Genomic DNA, 14,992 nt, shown 5'->3' with positions numbered 1-14,992 from the left:
AGCCTCACAACTACACTAATAAACAACTACACATCACCCTTACATTTACACAACTATACACACACCAGCCTCACAACTACACTAATAAACAACTACACATCACCCTTACATTTACACAACTATACACACACCAGCCTCACAACTACACTAATAAACAACTACACATCACCCTTACATTTACACAACTATACACACACCAGCCTCACAACTACACTAATAAACAACTACACATCACCCTTACATTTACACAACTATACACACACCAGCCTCACAACTACACTAATAAACAACTACACACCAACCATATATTTACACAACTATACAAACACACACCAGCTTCATAACCACACTAATAAACAACTACACATCACCCTTACATTTACACAACTATACACACACCAGCCTCACAACTACACTAATAAACAACTACACATCACCCTTACATTTACACAACTATACACACACCAGCCTCACAACTACACTAATAAACAACTACATATCACCCTTACATTTACACAACTATACACACACCAGCCTCACAACCACACTAATAAACAACTACACATCACCCTTACATTTACACAACTATACACACACCAGCCTCACAACTACACTAATAAACAACTACACATCACCCTTACATTTACACAACTATACACACACCAGCCTCACAACCACACTAATAAACAACTACACATCACCCTTACATTTACACAACTATACACACACCAGCCTCACAACTACACTAATAAACAACTACACATCACCCTTACATTTACACAACTATACACACACCAGCCTCACAACCACACTAATAAACAACTACACATCACCCTTACATTTACACAACTATACACACACCAGCCTCACAACCACACTAATAAACAACTACACATCACCCTTACATTTACACAACTATACACACACCAGCCTCACAACTACACTAATAAACAACTACACATCACCCTTACATTTACACAGCTATACACACACCAGCCTCACAACTACACTAATAAACAACTACACATCACCCTTACATTTACACAACTATACACACACCAGCCTCACAACTACACTAATAAACAACTACACATCACCCTTACATTTACACAACTTTACACACACCAGCCTCACAACTACACTAATAAACAACTACACATCACCCTTACATTTACACAACTATACACACACCAGCCTCACAACTACACTAATAAACAACTACACATCACCCTTACATTTACACAACTATACACACACCAGCCTCACAACTACACTAATAAACAACTACACATCACCCTTACATTTACACAACTATACACACACCAGCCTCACAACTACACTAATAAACAACTACACATCACCCTTACATTTACACAACTATACACACACCAGCCTCACAACCACACTAATAAACAACTACACATCACCCTTACATTTACACAACTATACACACACCAGCCTCACAACTACACTAATAAACAACTACACATCACCCTTACATTTACACAACTATACACACACCAGCCTCACAACTACACTAATAAACAACTACACATCACCCTTACATTTACACAGCTATACACACACCAGCCTCACAACTACACTAATAAACAACTACACATCACCCTTACATTTACACAACTATACACACACCAGCCTCACAACTACACTAATAAACAACTACACATCACCCTTACATTTACACAACTTTACACACACCAGCCTCACAACTACACTAATAAACAACTACACATCACCCTTACATTTACACAACTATACACACACCAGCCTCACAACTACACTAATAAACAACTACACATCACCCTTACATTTACACAACTATACACACACCAGCCTCACAACTACACTAATAAACAACTACACATCACCCTTACATTTACACAACTATACACACACCAGCCTCACAACAACACTAATAAACAACTACACATCACCCTTACATTTACACAACTATACACACACCAGCCTCACAACTACACTAATAAACAACTACACATCACCCTTACATTTACACAACTATACACACACCAGCCTCACAACTACACTAATAAACAACTACACATCACCCTTACATTTACACAACTATACACACACCAGCCTCACAACTACACTAATAAACAACTACACATCACCCTTACATTTACACAACTTTACACACACCAGCCTCACAACTACACTAATAAACAACTACACATCACCCTTACATTTACACAACTTTACACACACCAGCCTCACAACTACAAAACTGTACATTAGCCTTCCATCTTGTTTGATTCTACTGCAGTGAGTCTGTTATTTGCTGAACATTTGGAGCTATTGTGCTACTGTATTATCAGGATTGTGTTTCTGTGTATTAACCGCGAACACTTAGCACTCAGTTTTATGTATTTTCATGCACATATGGGTGAGTGTCTTGTGTATGTCTGTAGTCTTATCTGCATTATTCTGTTATTATTATTGTCAATTATTGTCACTATTCCACATATTACTAGTATTATTCTCAGCATGTGTAGCACAGGAAGTTCTAAACCTTGTACAGTGACATGAGTTTTCTTTTCTATTCCATTTATGGTCAAATACTGTTCACATACCATCATCATTAATGGAGAATGTCTAAATCAAGCACTTCCCAGTTTAATGTCAAGTTTTAAATGAACAATTGGCTTAATAATTTACTACTTTGATCTTAATGAATTACTCAAACAAAAGAAGCTCTTGATTTCACTGTTTTTTCTTTCTTTAAAGTTTATGTACCATGATCTGTTTCAGTAAGTTCACTCCCTTTTTTCCAGCACAGGTTAGATTCAAATACTAAATGCTACAGTGTGAGCACTCATTGGTCCTGAAAGTTGTAATTTCCCACTTACAATCCAGTAGGTTTGTACTGTAAAGTACCTATTTACAATACTTTGCTTAATTATAAAGAGTACACACTAGTAAGTGTTATTTAAGGCAGTCTTCAGTATCTGTTGGCCCATAATTTCTGAATCCACTCCGATTACAGCCAAATAATCAAACCTAGATTGATGTTAAGCAGTTTTTTGTAAGAATGTTTTTGAAATATCACAGCAACAGTGACAATCAGAAAAGGCCTTTTGCCCACAATTTGTTGACTTGAACCACTGTCACCTCCTGTATGAGAAGAACCATGCGCTTTTCCAGATTTTCTGCATATTAAAAAACCTTTTACTCTTTCTCCATCACATACTTTCCAGAGAGAAGCTGTTTTTTGTATAATTTCTTCCACAACACACATCTCACAGCTTTGCTTGTGCTGAAAGGCCTTCTACAGCTGCACCAATCATTCCAAATGAACTTAAACCCTCAGCTTCAGAACAAAAGTGATTCAATAAGGAGTGTCTGGTCTCACTCTGGCTGAAGAACACAGGGGTACGTGCCAGTTAAGAAGACTCATCTGGGAGATTGATGTCCGAGGCCAGATAAAAGAGCTGCACACACACAAGGTTCTAATGCTGCTGATTTATGTAACCCCTCAGGCCAAATCGCCACAGAGAGCTACCATGGAAAATAAAAAGAGGGAAAGAAGAGGAACCACAGGAGACGACGCACAATATTACTAGAAGATACACACATGCACACATGCTTAAGGTCAGCGATTATAACAAGCCAACAAATTATTTCTAAAATGTGTCCCAAGGCCTCAGTTAAATAGCCTGCTTATCATATTCAGTCTCTGCTGGCTTTCTTTTTCTCTCCATACAGCTCATTTGTATTTAAATAACATCTAATTAAGGCAAGACCCAGTGAATGTGCTCTGTTAATGTGGAGCCCAGAGTTAAACTCAGCATAAAATGGCAGACATACACCCCAGACAGCTATGGGACGCCAGATCTCTAAGACAAGCTCAAGATTAAAGACAGACACAGAATGCCAGATTTCTAAGATGAGCTCAAGATTAAAGGAGGCATTTTTTTCACCCATCGTATCGCCTTACAAGAGGTCCTACATTTGTCTTTTTGTTTTTTTCCCACCTCCGATGTCTAATCATAAGCTTTGTGTGGTTTATGCAACAAAAACAGATGTACTTTATTTTTGCATGACCATTTTCCAACCTCTCTTTATCTCTTGAGAGTTATATAGGCTTTTTTTTGCTTTTTTTGTTACAGTGCTTGAAGGCTGATGTGTATAAAATAACCTTCTTCTTCTGATGTGCTGCATGTAATGTCCATCCATCCATTTTCTAAGCCGCTTCTCCCTCAGGGTGGCGGGGGGGGGGGGTGCACCTGGCCAGGGAATCAAACCCACTACCCACCACACCACTGTGCCGCCCCTATGAACATCAATGTTCAATGTAGATGTACATGTCAATGTGGACACAATGTAAATAAATGCCTGTGTATTTCATCCTACACATATGAATGTGTAGGATGAAATACAGACAATTGTGCATGCATTTTGCTTTCATGTCATCACAGAAACTGTGCGCTGTCCTTTACATTGTGTCTAAATTTCATGAGGAATGGACCAATTAAAAAAGCTCCAAAATTACTTGGGGGATCACATTTTATTTACTAAATGTACTAAATGTACATAAATGCATTCTCTTTGCTGCAATTTCATTAACACTTGGGCTCAGTTTCTGAACTGCTGAGCTGCCGTTAAGTGTTCATTTTGGCTGAACTGCTGTTAGTTGTTAGGTGATGTGACTAGTGTGGAACTGCGTACAATTGTGTAGAACTAAGTTGTAACCACGGTTTCACAGATTGTTGTTGGGGAGCAAGAGTCAGAAAACGTTACATTGCAGTGCATGCTGGGGACTGTAGTGCAGCGCATTGTGAAACTAGCTAATATTAATAGGAAATGAAAATCATTTTGCAGGCCGGATAGGATTGTGTCGCAGGCCTGATCTGGCCTGTGGGCCTTGTGTTTGACACACAAGCTGTCTCACAACAAACACTGAGCTGTGTGGAAAGTGTTCACGGAGTGGATGAAACTTTGAAGTGCTCTGGAAAGCAAGAAAATAAGATTTGTTAGCAAGTTAGCTTGGAGATATTCCTTTATCCACAGATCAGACAGAAAGTGAATGAAACACTGAAAATGTGTTTAATAATGTCACTTCAAATGAATGAATGACTTTACAGCAGTACAGCATTAATACACTTTCAGGACATGTGCATGCTGCTGTCTCACAACCCATGGAACCATATTATTACAAAGAGTTCCACAATCACTTCACTAACCACTTTCCAAAACACACAGGGCTGGTTTCCCATGAAACACACGTCAAGCTTCAGTCCTCGTAGGCCAAAACACTGCAGACTTCAGCACATCGCCTCATTAAAAACACCTGATTCAGTTCATCAGCTAATTGTTAAGGCCTTTATTTACTGAATTCAGAACGTCAGATGAGGGTAAATACTAATCTCTGCAGCACTCTGGCTCGGAAGCTCCCTAGTTTGGCATGCCTGTCGCCTGTGGATTAAGCCTAGTCTTGGGCTACATGGCAGTGCCAATGGTAAATCACCTACATTTTTTTAGCCTGGGTTTCATCTCAATCCTGTTCTGGTAATCGGGCAAGTGTACAAAACATTCAAAAACAAATCAATGCAACACTTACAAGATAGAGCAACATTCAAAACGTACCCATTCAATACAGATTTTACTTCATCATCAGGCAAGCACAGTCTTAAGCCTGAGGCACATACATGCTAATATGATCCAGCTATGGGGCGATGGAGACGTCAAATAAGCAGACCATCCCTGTTGACAGAAGGAATAAAATGCCTGTATGCATTATTAATTAGCTTTAGGGAGCACCCAGCAGGCTAAGGGGGGGAAGGGTAGAGGTCTAGCAGAGGTCTCTATAGATTCTATAGCTGCTTCTAGAAACACCTCTTCTCATCTCCCAACAAAGACATTGACACCAGCATTCTCCTCTCAGTCTGAGCCATCGTCATGACTCTTCGACTTGTGCTTCTTCTTCTTCTTGTGCTTCTTCTTCTTCTTTTCCTTTTTCTTCTTCTCCTTTTTCTTCTTTTTCTTGTGGGTGTGGTCAGAGGAGGAGGAGCTGGACACAGAGTCCGAGTCAGACGTGGTGTCCTGCAGGAGTTGCCTCAGCTGCTGGATCCTGTACGGAGGCAACAACATAGGATCAACATACTATGTCTGTGTGAAAAGACTAGTTTGTCAAGCAGTCGTTGATGAAGACAATTAAGGACAACTTTTTGTTTCCTTAAAAACAAATGCGCTTTAAATATTCTAGAACAGTCCGTCATTCATCCTGCACATGGCTAAATGAAGCACTGCACAGTTTCAACCATTTCCTGCCCAGCTTCTAACCAGATAATGAGTTGGATCAGGAGTGTTGAGTCAAGGAATAATTCAAACTGTGCAGTGCTGTGGTTCACCAGGAGCAGGATTAAGGCTCTGTTTGACTAATAGGACAGTAGGAATTAGGTCAATTGGAGTGCATAATTATTTCCAGCCTTTTCAACCACAGGTTCAATATAAAAAGTGTGAAAAACATGGACACCTCCATGAAAGCAAGTACTGTTAGAACAAGCTAGCCGGGTAAAGTTAGCAATATAACAATAGCTTAACTTCTCAAACAATGTTATGGATTCAACCAACTGTGTTGACTGATGTACAACAAATTCTCTCTTTTTTTTCCTTGCGGAGTCCTACAAGGTTCAGTTTTAGGACCTTTGCTTTTCTCTTTTTGCATGATACCGTTAGATAAGGTCACTCCATTGCTTACATCATCTATGTTGATGGCATGCAACTGTACATTTCCATTCCCTCTGAAAACCAAGATTCCTCTCACAGGTGTTGTGTGTAAAATATTTCTTAGTGGATGCCACAAAAATTTCTACAGGTAGAACAAGAAAAACCTCAAATAATAACTCTTGGATCTAAAATTCCAAGAAAGATACTTCAGGCTCTTTTGCTTTGTGTACCAAACCTGATGTACAAAATCTGTGTTTTTTAACTGGCATGTAAATGTAGTTTATTAAGGAACTTTTTGTCATTTGAGAAATATTAGTAAAGTTCAGACTTTTTTGTCTCAGACTGACGCAGAGAAACTTGTTTACGCGTTTGTTTCAAGCAGAGATTTTAATGCTCTTTTTACTGGACTTTCTAAGACAGTAATCCATTCTCTACAACTCAAACTAACTGCAGCAGCACAGATCAAAACAAAACCAAAAAGGAGTGCCCATATCAACTGCACTGGCTACCTGTATCTTTTAGGATAGATTTCTGTTCTGCTACTAGTTTCTTAAGGCTCCAAGTGACCTTGAAGCACCCGCATACCTCACAGAATGTCTGTCTGTTTATATTTGAACCTGTAATTTTAGATCTGCAGATAACTTCTGTAAAATATAGAGAACCTCTTTCTGTTATTATGCTTCTAAACTGTGGAACTCAAATCTATACTTAATCTGTTACTGCTTTATATAAATTTAATACACATAGATTCTTCTTTCACTGTTTAGCTTTATCACTTGTCTAAAGCACTTTTAGCTACCATTTGTATGAAAAATGCTCTAAAAATAAACATATTATTATTGCTATTGACTGTGAGCAGCCGTGTTAATTTGACATCATACACTGAATTCAGAGAACACCATCCTGACTGAGTATCTCCATGGTCGTCATTTTCATTTCTTTCACATAATTTGGAAATGCCAGCTGCCCTTTAAACTGCACCAAAATTTCAAGACAAACTGATCAACAGAAATTAAAATATATTTTAAACTAAAAACTAAAAAAGTTTAAACTACAACTAAAGCTTTCCATCTCCTGTTAAGTTGCTCTTTTGGAGATACAAGGTTTTGTTTCAACAGCAACATAATAGTCAACAGTGGTTTTTGACAAATAAATAAAGGTTAAATAAAAGAAATTATAGCTAGTTTACTCTAATACATTATTAAATTATTATAAGCATCCCATCACCTCACCATAGTGACAACTGAAGCTAAAAGAACAGAGAACCCTTGGGGGGAGCACTTTAACAGCTGTAAAGAAATTTGTTCAGTGCAAAACTTGTAATAAGCAGTTTGAAGAATGTGCACACACAAGTTAATCTGAGTTAATCTTTTCAAATATGTAAGCATAGTGATTATCAGAGTACCATCATATGTCTGGCCCACACCACTTCCTATTCAGTTTTGTCACATAACCGCTTCAGACAGAAATAGTAGCTTGTTTTTCTCCTTTTGTTTTCTAATTAAACACATAGCAGGTTCAGACCAGCACAGCATGAGCAGCAGATCTGTTTTTTTTTTACTGCAACAAAATCACAACTGCAAGTTTTATCACTGTATCAGACAAGAATATACTCCACACAAATCAGTACAGCACAGGAGCTGCTCTGCTGCAACTACCACACCAAGATACCCACACTTTTATATACTGATATTTTTAACGTAGTTTAGAATGCTATAAAAACACAACATATGCGTTTTGAGTTGTTCTGATAGGGAATGAACATACAGCCACTGGGTCGTATCCACAGGTCTGACCTGAGTATATGAGGAGTAAGAAAGTAGTCACAAGTCACATTTTCACAGCCAATCCGTTCAAGTACAGTTTGTGAAAGAAACTACCAAAAATAAATTTGCCATGCTCTCGGAATCAAAACCATTAACTTGGATATGCATATGTTGACATCACAAGGTACAAAATACAGCCAACTTCAAAACAGCTTTTCCCATGCAGTCCTAAAACTCTATTAAGAATTTATCAGTGGAGCCTTGTTCTTCAGAATGTCCATATCCTCTCCTAGAGGCCTGTATCCCTGGGAACCGCACAGCAGCAGCCCCCCCGCTCACACACTGCCTCACTCCTATTGATTTGTTTCTCTTCTTGCTGAGATGGTTGCATCAGTTCCAAAGCTGCTCAAATCTGTTTTTCAACTCTGTATTTTTAACAAGAATTTTCTTGTTTTCCGACATGCTGCTGAAAATCAGTCAAGCATCTCTGAAAAGCTACATTATTTAAAAAATGCAAGAAGAACTGGATTTTTTACACTGCTTGAGCTTAATAAGTATAAAACCTCAGAGAGATAGGTGTTGATTTTTAGACTTCTCCATTTTATAAAGTTTAAAAAAAAAGTAATGAAGAAAAAAAAAAAGACTGTCCAAAATGTAACAGAAACCACTCATCTACCCAGACACTATGCAGCCTGAAAGAGGGTAAAGCAATGCTTCTCTACTGGGGACTAAATTAGAGACTAAAATCAACTCCATGGCCAGCTGAAAGTTTAATACTCCCCCAGTAAATAATTAGCCCTTTATAACAGCAGTAAAACATCCTTACGTAGCTGATGATAATTACAGCGTGTTATACGATTACATAATTGTCAGAGCTACATGCTGTTTTGCTGCTCTAATACAGCAAAATACAGAACAAGCATTTATAAAGCATGTGCAGGATGGGAAATATTGTACCACGTTACAATCACATAACTGATTCTTATGCAGGCAGTAACTATTCAAATTGAAGTAAGACTACTTAAAGGGCACGATCTGCATGAACCATAATGGATCGTTTCCATTTAAAGGAACAAACCACTTCCCACTAAGCCCTTCCAACACACTGTATATGAATGTATTTGAATGTTTTCTCTTGTCATTTACAGTCTTGTTTTGCAGATTCTGGAATGTGTAATGTGGACGAAAACTTTGGCTGTTGGTTTATAGATTAAAGTGGAACTCACTACACTATTTCTGAATTATTTCAAATAAATTATTGCTATAATTGCACTCAATGCCCTTGAAAGGATACATAATAAAAGAATATGGAATACAGCACAGCAAAACATCACTGTACACCAAAAATAGCCATCAAGTAATCTAATGTCATCTCATTCTCATTGTGTAAACGTACGTATGAAAGACAGAGTAGGGAAATTTACCTCGTCTCTTTTTCATTGCGCTTGTTTTCCCTAATGATGTCATACATTGGGTCTTCATGTGCCTGAAAGAAAATAAATGGTTTAATATTGAAGTAGTTATTGAAAAGTATTTAAAAAGCATGAAAAGCACTATAAAAGTTAAACTCTTTATATGCTTTTCCCATTCTAGTTTTTCAATAATTAAAATGAACTTAGCATGTGCCCAAAGACTGTTATGAGAGCGCCCCCACACACACACACTGATATAAATAAACCTAATCATGTGGCTTAAAACACAGAGAAATTAGGTCCAGTTATCTTTCAACAGCAACAATACCACACTCAAGACCACCATTAAGCAGTACATGTTTGGACATCAAATGTTGATAACAGGACACTCACCACCCTGAACTGCTCCAGTTTCTGGTTTCCTTTGATGAAGAAAGGGCATTCTCGGTCACCAGTCCTGTGGCCATAACGCTTGCATCTCCAGCCTAAAATACAAACAAGACCCTTCTAATAGTCTCCTTATTTGAAAGAATCATTGAAGGCACAGAGTTCCCAGGATTGCACAGTATATAACATGATTTGACCTCCTGTGTGCAAAAATAAAATCAAGCAAGGCCCAATGTGTTTTTACAGTCCCCTTTACTGACATTTACTGAGGAAATAAAAGTTCAAACTAAGTCCTCCTCACCTCTGAAAATAATTTCATAAATATAAGAGGGTATAAATTAGTGGTGTATAAAAATGAGTGCTATTTCCTTAGCTTGACCATTTCTGCCTGGAACGTCACTTGCATTTGGCACAGACTCCTGGGGCATATCCTGCATCCAGCAATATTATAAGTAGTACTCTTATATTTTACCATAAGATTCACTTACCACATTTGTGTGTACATTACATACCAAAAATTGTCATATTTACAAGTCTCTCTTTATTACTTAGACCTAAAACAGGCTATTTTTGTTGCTGTGTCTGTAACACTGATATATGTGAAAGACTAATATATGTGAATGTTTATATACCACATAAACTTATTTAAAAAGTGAAGAAAATTCATTTTTCCATTTAATGGGCCCTGGCCATTTAACTTCTCTACCAAGTCTAAATTCAGATTATAATAATAATACAGCTTGATGACAAGACAAATAAATAAACAATGTATTTAACTCAACTCAGAAAGTCCTCTTCTCTGGCATGTTGATCAGGCAGCTGTAAACAAACCCATCCATTCTGGTTGTTACTAGCCTTTATGTCAGGGAATTTTGGGTAAAAGGCCATTGCTCAGCACGTGTCAATTATACCCTTACCAAAGATCGCAATAAGTGTGCATAAAGTGCTTGCGAGTGCCACTTTGAATGCTGATATGGGACACCCAACAGCCTCAGGACCGCAAGTACATTAACTGGGACAAAGCTAAAGAGTCAATTCATAACTGCTTGGACAAAAGTGACACCACCTGGCCTGGAGGTGGTGCTAAGGGACTTCAGTTTACTCATTTTGACAAGAAGACAAACTTACCTCATTTACCACTGATGAGTTGTTTGCATGCCTATTAAACTCTCCCACACATTGATTTATTGCCCCACCAAAGGGTTCTGTGTTTAAATTTAATCAATGCTGCCAAAAAAAAGGAGTAAGAAAGGTGCCTGCTCACTTGCAAACGAGGTACAGGCTCTTTCATCTTGCGTTCAGATTTGTCTTAGTTTTCCAACCTATGTGCACAGCCTTTTACTTTTGAGTTAATCTATATACTGCCTCTTCTTTTGTCTTAGCAGGTAGAGGACAGGGCCGTCTGACAGCTCACTTACACTGCATGACTTTCACTTCCTTCCCCAGAGGCATCCATAGCCCTTTGGTGGGCGCATGAGCCAAGAAATTCCTGGCATCCTCATTACCAGGAGCATCAGGAATACAGTCCTCAGGTCTGTATTCTTCTTCCTGCAAAACCAGCCTGCTGAGCATAATATTCAGCATCCCCATGACATAAAACTGATTTAGCTACACACTTAAAAAGACAGTTCTTCAAGGGTTCTTTAGTAAAAGCAACGAACCTATAGAACCATTAGTTCTATACAGAACAATTGCATGTTTAAACAGCTCTTTGCTTAGAGAAAGTGTGGTTCTATAAGCTTATAACAGTAGATGAACCCTTTTTGGTCCTATAAAGAAGCATATATGAAACATTCCCCATCAATCTGAAGATTAATTTAAGCATGCAAATGGTTCTATAAAAAACTGATGGTTAGAACCACATCCTTTATGAAAGAACTCTTGAAGAACCATCTTTAAGTGCAGATATACTGGGATTTAAATAAATATATTTTTAAAAACTATTATATATATAATATTATAATATATAATATATATATATATATATATATATATATAATCATAAATTTGATATTTTCAGAAAATTGCATACCTTTATAAGTCCAGGGGGAGGATTTTCATAGCTGAGAAGAAAAAAAACAAATGATAAACATGTGCTCTGGAAATGATGAAGATGTGCTCTGGAAACGATGAAGATGTGCTCTAAAAATGATGAAGATGTGCTCTGGAAACGAAAAATGTGTGCTCTGTAAATGATGAAGATGTGCTCTGTAAATGATGAAGATGTGTTCTGGAATGGATGAAGAGGTACTCTGGAATGGATGAAGATGTGCTCTGGAAACGATAAACGTGTTCTGGAAATCATAAACGTGCTCTCGAATGGATGAAGATGTGCTCTGGAATGGATGAAGATGTTCTCTGGAATGGATGAAGATGTTCTCTGGAATGGATGAAGATGTGCTCTGGAATGGATGAAGAAGATGTGCTCTGTAAATGATGAAGATGTGCTCTGTAAATGATGAAGATGTGCTCTGTAAATGATGATGTGCTCTGGAATTATTGAAGATGTGCTCTGTAAATGATGAAGATGTGCTCTGGAAATGATGAAGATGTGCACTGGAATGGATGAAGATGTGCACTGGAAATCATAAACATGTGCTCTGGAAATGATGAAGGTGTGCTCTGGAAATGATGAAGATGTGCTCTGTAAATGATGAAGATGTGCTCTGTAAATGATGAAGATGTGTTCTGGAATGGATGAAGAGGTACTCTGGAATGGATGAAGATGTGCTCTGGAAATCATAAACATGTGCTCTGGAATGGATGAAGATGTGCTCTGGAAATGATGAAGATGTGCACTGGAATGGATGAAGATGTGCACTGGAAATCATAAACATGTGCTCTGGAATGGATGAAGATGTGCTCTGGAAATTATGAATATGTGCTCTGGAAATGATGAAGATGTGCTCTGGAAATGATGAAGATGTGTTCTGTAAATGATGAAGATGTGCTCTGGAATGGATGAAGATGTGCTCTGTAAATGAAGAAGATGTGCTCTGTAAATGATGAATATGTGCTCTGTAAATGATGAAGATGTGCTCTGTAAATGATGAAGATGTGCTCTGGAATGGATGAAGATGTGCTCTGGAATGGATGAAGATGTGCTCTGTAAATGATGAAGATGTGCTCTGTAAATGATGAAGATGTGCTCTGGAAATGATGAAGATGTGCTCTGGAAATGATGAAGATGTGCTCTGGAATGGATGAAGATGTGCTCTGGAAATGATGAAGATGTGTTCTGTAAATGATGAAGATGTGCTCTGGAATGGATGAAGATGTGCTCTGTAAATGAAGAAGATGTGCTCTGTAAATGATGAATATGTGCTCTGTAAATGATGAAGATGTGCTCTGTAAATGATGAAGATGTGCTCTGGAATGGATGAAGATGTGCTCTGGAATGGATGAAGATGTGCTCTGGAATGGATGAAGATGTGCTCTGTAAATGATGAAGATGTGCTCTGGAAATGATGAAGATGTGCTCTGGAAATGATGAAGATGTGCTCTGGAAATGATGAATATGTGCTCTGTAAATGATGAAGATGTGCTCTGTAAATGATGAAGATGTGCTCTGGAATGGATGAAGATGTGCTCTGGAATGGATGAAGATGTGCTCTGGAAATGATGAAGATGTGCTCTGGAATGGATGAAGATGTGCTCTGGAATGGATGAAGATGTGCTCTGTAAATGATGAAGATGTGTTCTGTAAATGATGAAGATGTGCTCTGGAATTAATGAAGATGTGTAAGAAACCTAGAGTAACTGTTCATTTGTGCTGTTACAGACAGTCCCGTAACATCACCCACAAGAGGCTCTGACCAGCGCACAGAGCCAAGTAACTAAGCCAAAGGGGAAATTAAGACTGACCTGCGCCAGGAAGCCTCAAAAACAGTTAACGCAGCTTGCTAACTTACAAAGTCTCCACGTGCTTTATCTTCTGCACCTCCTGGCTGAGCTTCGCGGCTTGTTTGTTGTATTTCTCCTCCTCCTGTTTGGAGTCTTTGTGCTTCTTTTTCTCGCGCGTTTCCTCGTGATGCTCTCTGCGCCGCTTTCTGTCTGACATTGCAGCCGGGGGTGTGTGTGTAGATGTTCAGGATCGCTGAAATCCAGTTTGGCTGATTTAACAAAACACTTGTCAGATTCTCAGTTTCAAGGGAGCCACTGGAAAGTTAACAGCCTGCTATTCGCTTCCGGGTGAATTGAGGTGGCCCTCGTGTGTCACAGTAAGAGTCCCACAGAGACGCTGCGAAACTAAGGGGCTTAACGTTACAGCGAAGTTAAAAACGTGTATAATTTAATAGTCATTGGATGTGACACGGTGAACTGTACAGTGACATGCCGTCTCACATCTCCTCAGGACGGCTGTGATAGGAGCCAGGGGTCAAACTGAAGAGTCTGATCTTATTCGGGATCGTTCCGTTTGATCTCGCCTTCCGCCCAATGACTGCTGGGTAGCCTCCAGCACCCCCACGACCTAGAAGGACAAGCGGCTTAGAAAATGTGTGTGTTTTACCTTAAAATGCTGCACCTGTACCTCTTCGCCAAGAAAGGAGAAAGAACAAGTCAAACTTTACTTGAACTATCGTAAAACAATATCTCAGGACGCTTTCAGAGGCATTAAACCGTTAGCACGTCTGGTTCCTATCAGCACCGCTGTAAACAATACTGGCAAGGTAGCTAAGCGTCTATAGAATGACTGTTTATATCTGAACTATGGATTAA

The 14,992-nt window shown here is 38.6% G+C and overlaps 1 protein-coding gene across 1 annotated transcript; it reads right to left on the bottom strand.

The window, feature by feature from the left end:
• Window positions 1–5,062: 5,062 nt before the first annotated feature.
• On the bottom strand, window positions 5,063–14,628 carry rp9 (RP9 pre-mRNA splicing factor). The gene is made up of 6 exons (XM_017694735.2): window positions 14,185–14,628; window positions 12,306–12,336; window positions 11,692–11,821; window positions 10,280–10,371; window positions 9,899–9,960; window positions 5,063–6,109 (listed from the first exon to the last, which is right to left on the bottom strand). Exons 1-6 carry the CDS (start codon window positions 14,331–14,333, stop codon window positions 5,920–5,922), a joined length of 654 nt encoding a protein of 217 aa, XP_017550224.1. The 5' UTR covers window positions 14,334–14,628; the 3' UTR covers window positions 5,063–5,919.
• Window positions 14,629–14,992: the final 364 nt, after the last annotated feature.

This window comes from Pygocentrus nattereri, chromosome 27 (assembly GCF_015220715.1).
Source record: "Pygocentrus nattereri isolate fPygNat1 chromosome 27, fPygNat1.pri, whole genome shotgun sequence".
Lineage (NCBI taxonomy): Eukaryota > Metazoa > Chordata > Actinopteri > Characiformes > Serrasalmidae > Pygocentrus > Pygocentrus nattereri.
This window is presented reverse-complemented; position numbering and strand designations above follow the sequence as displayed.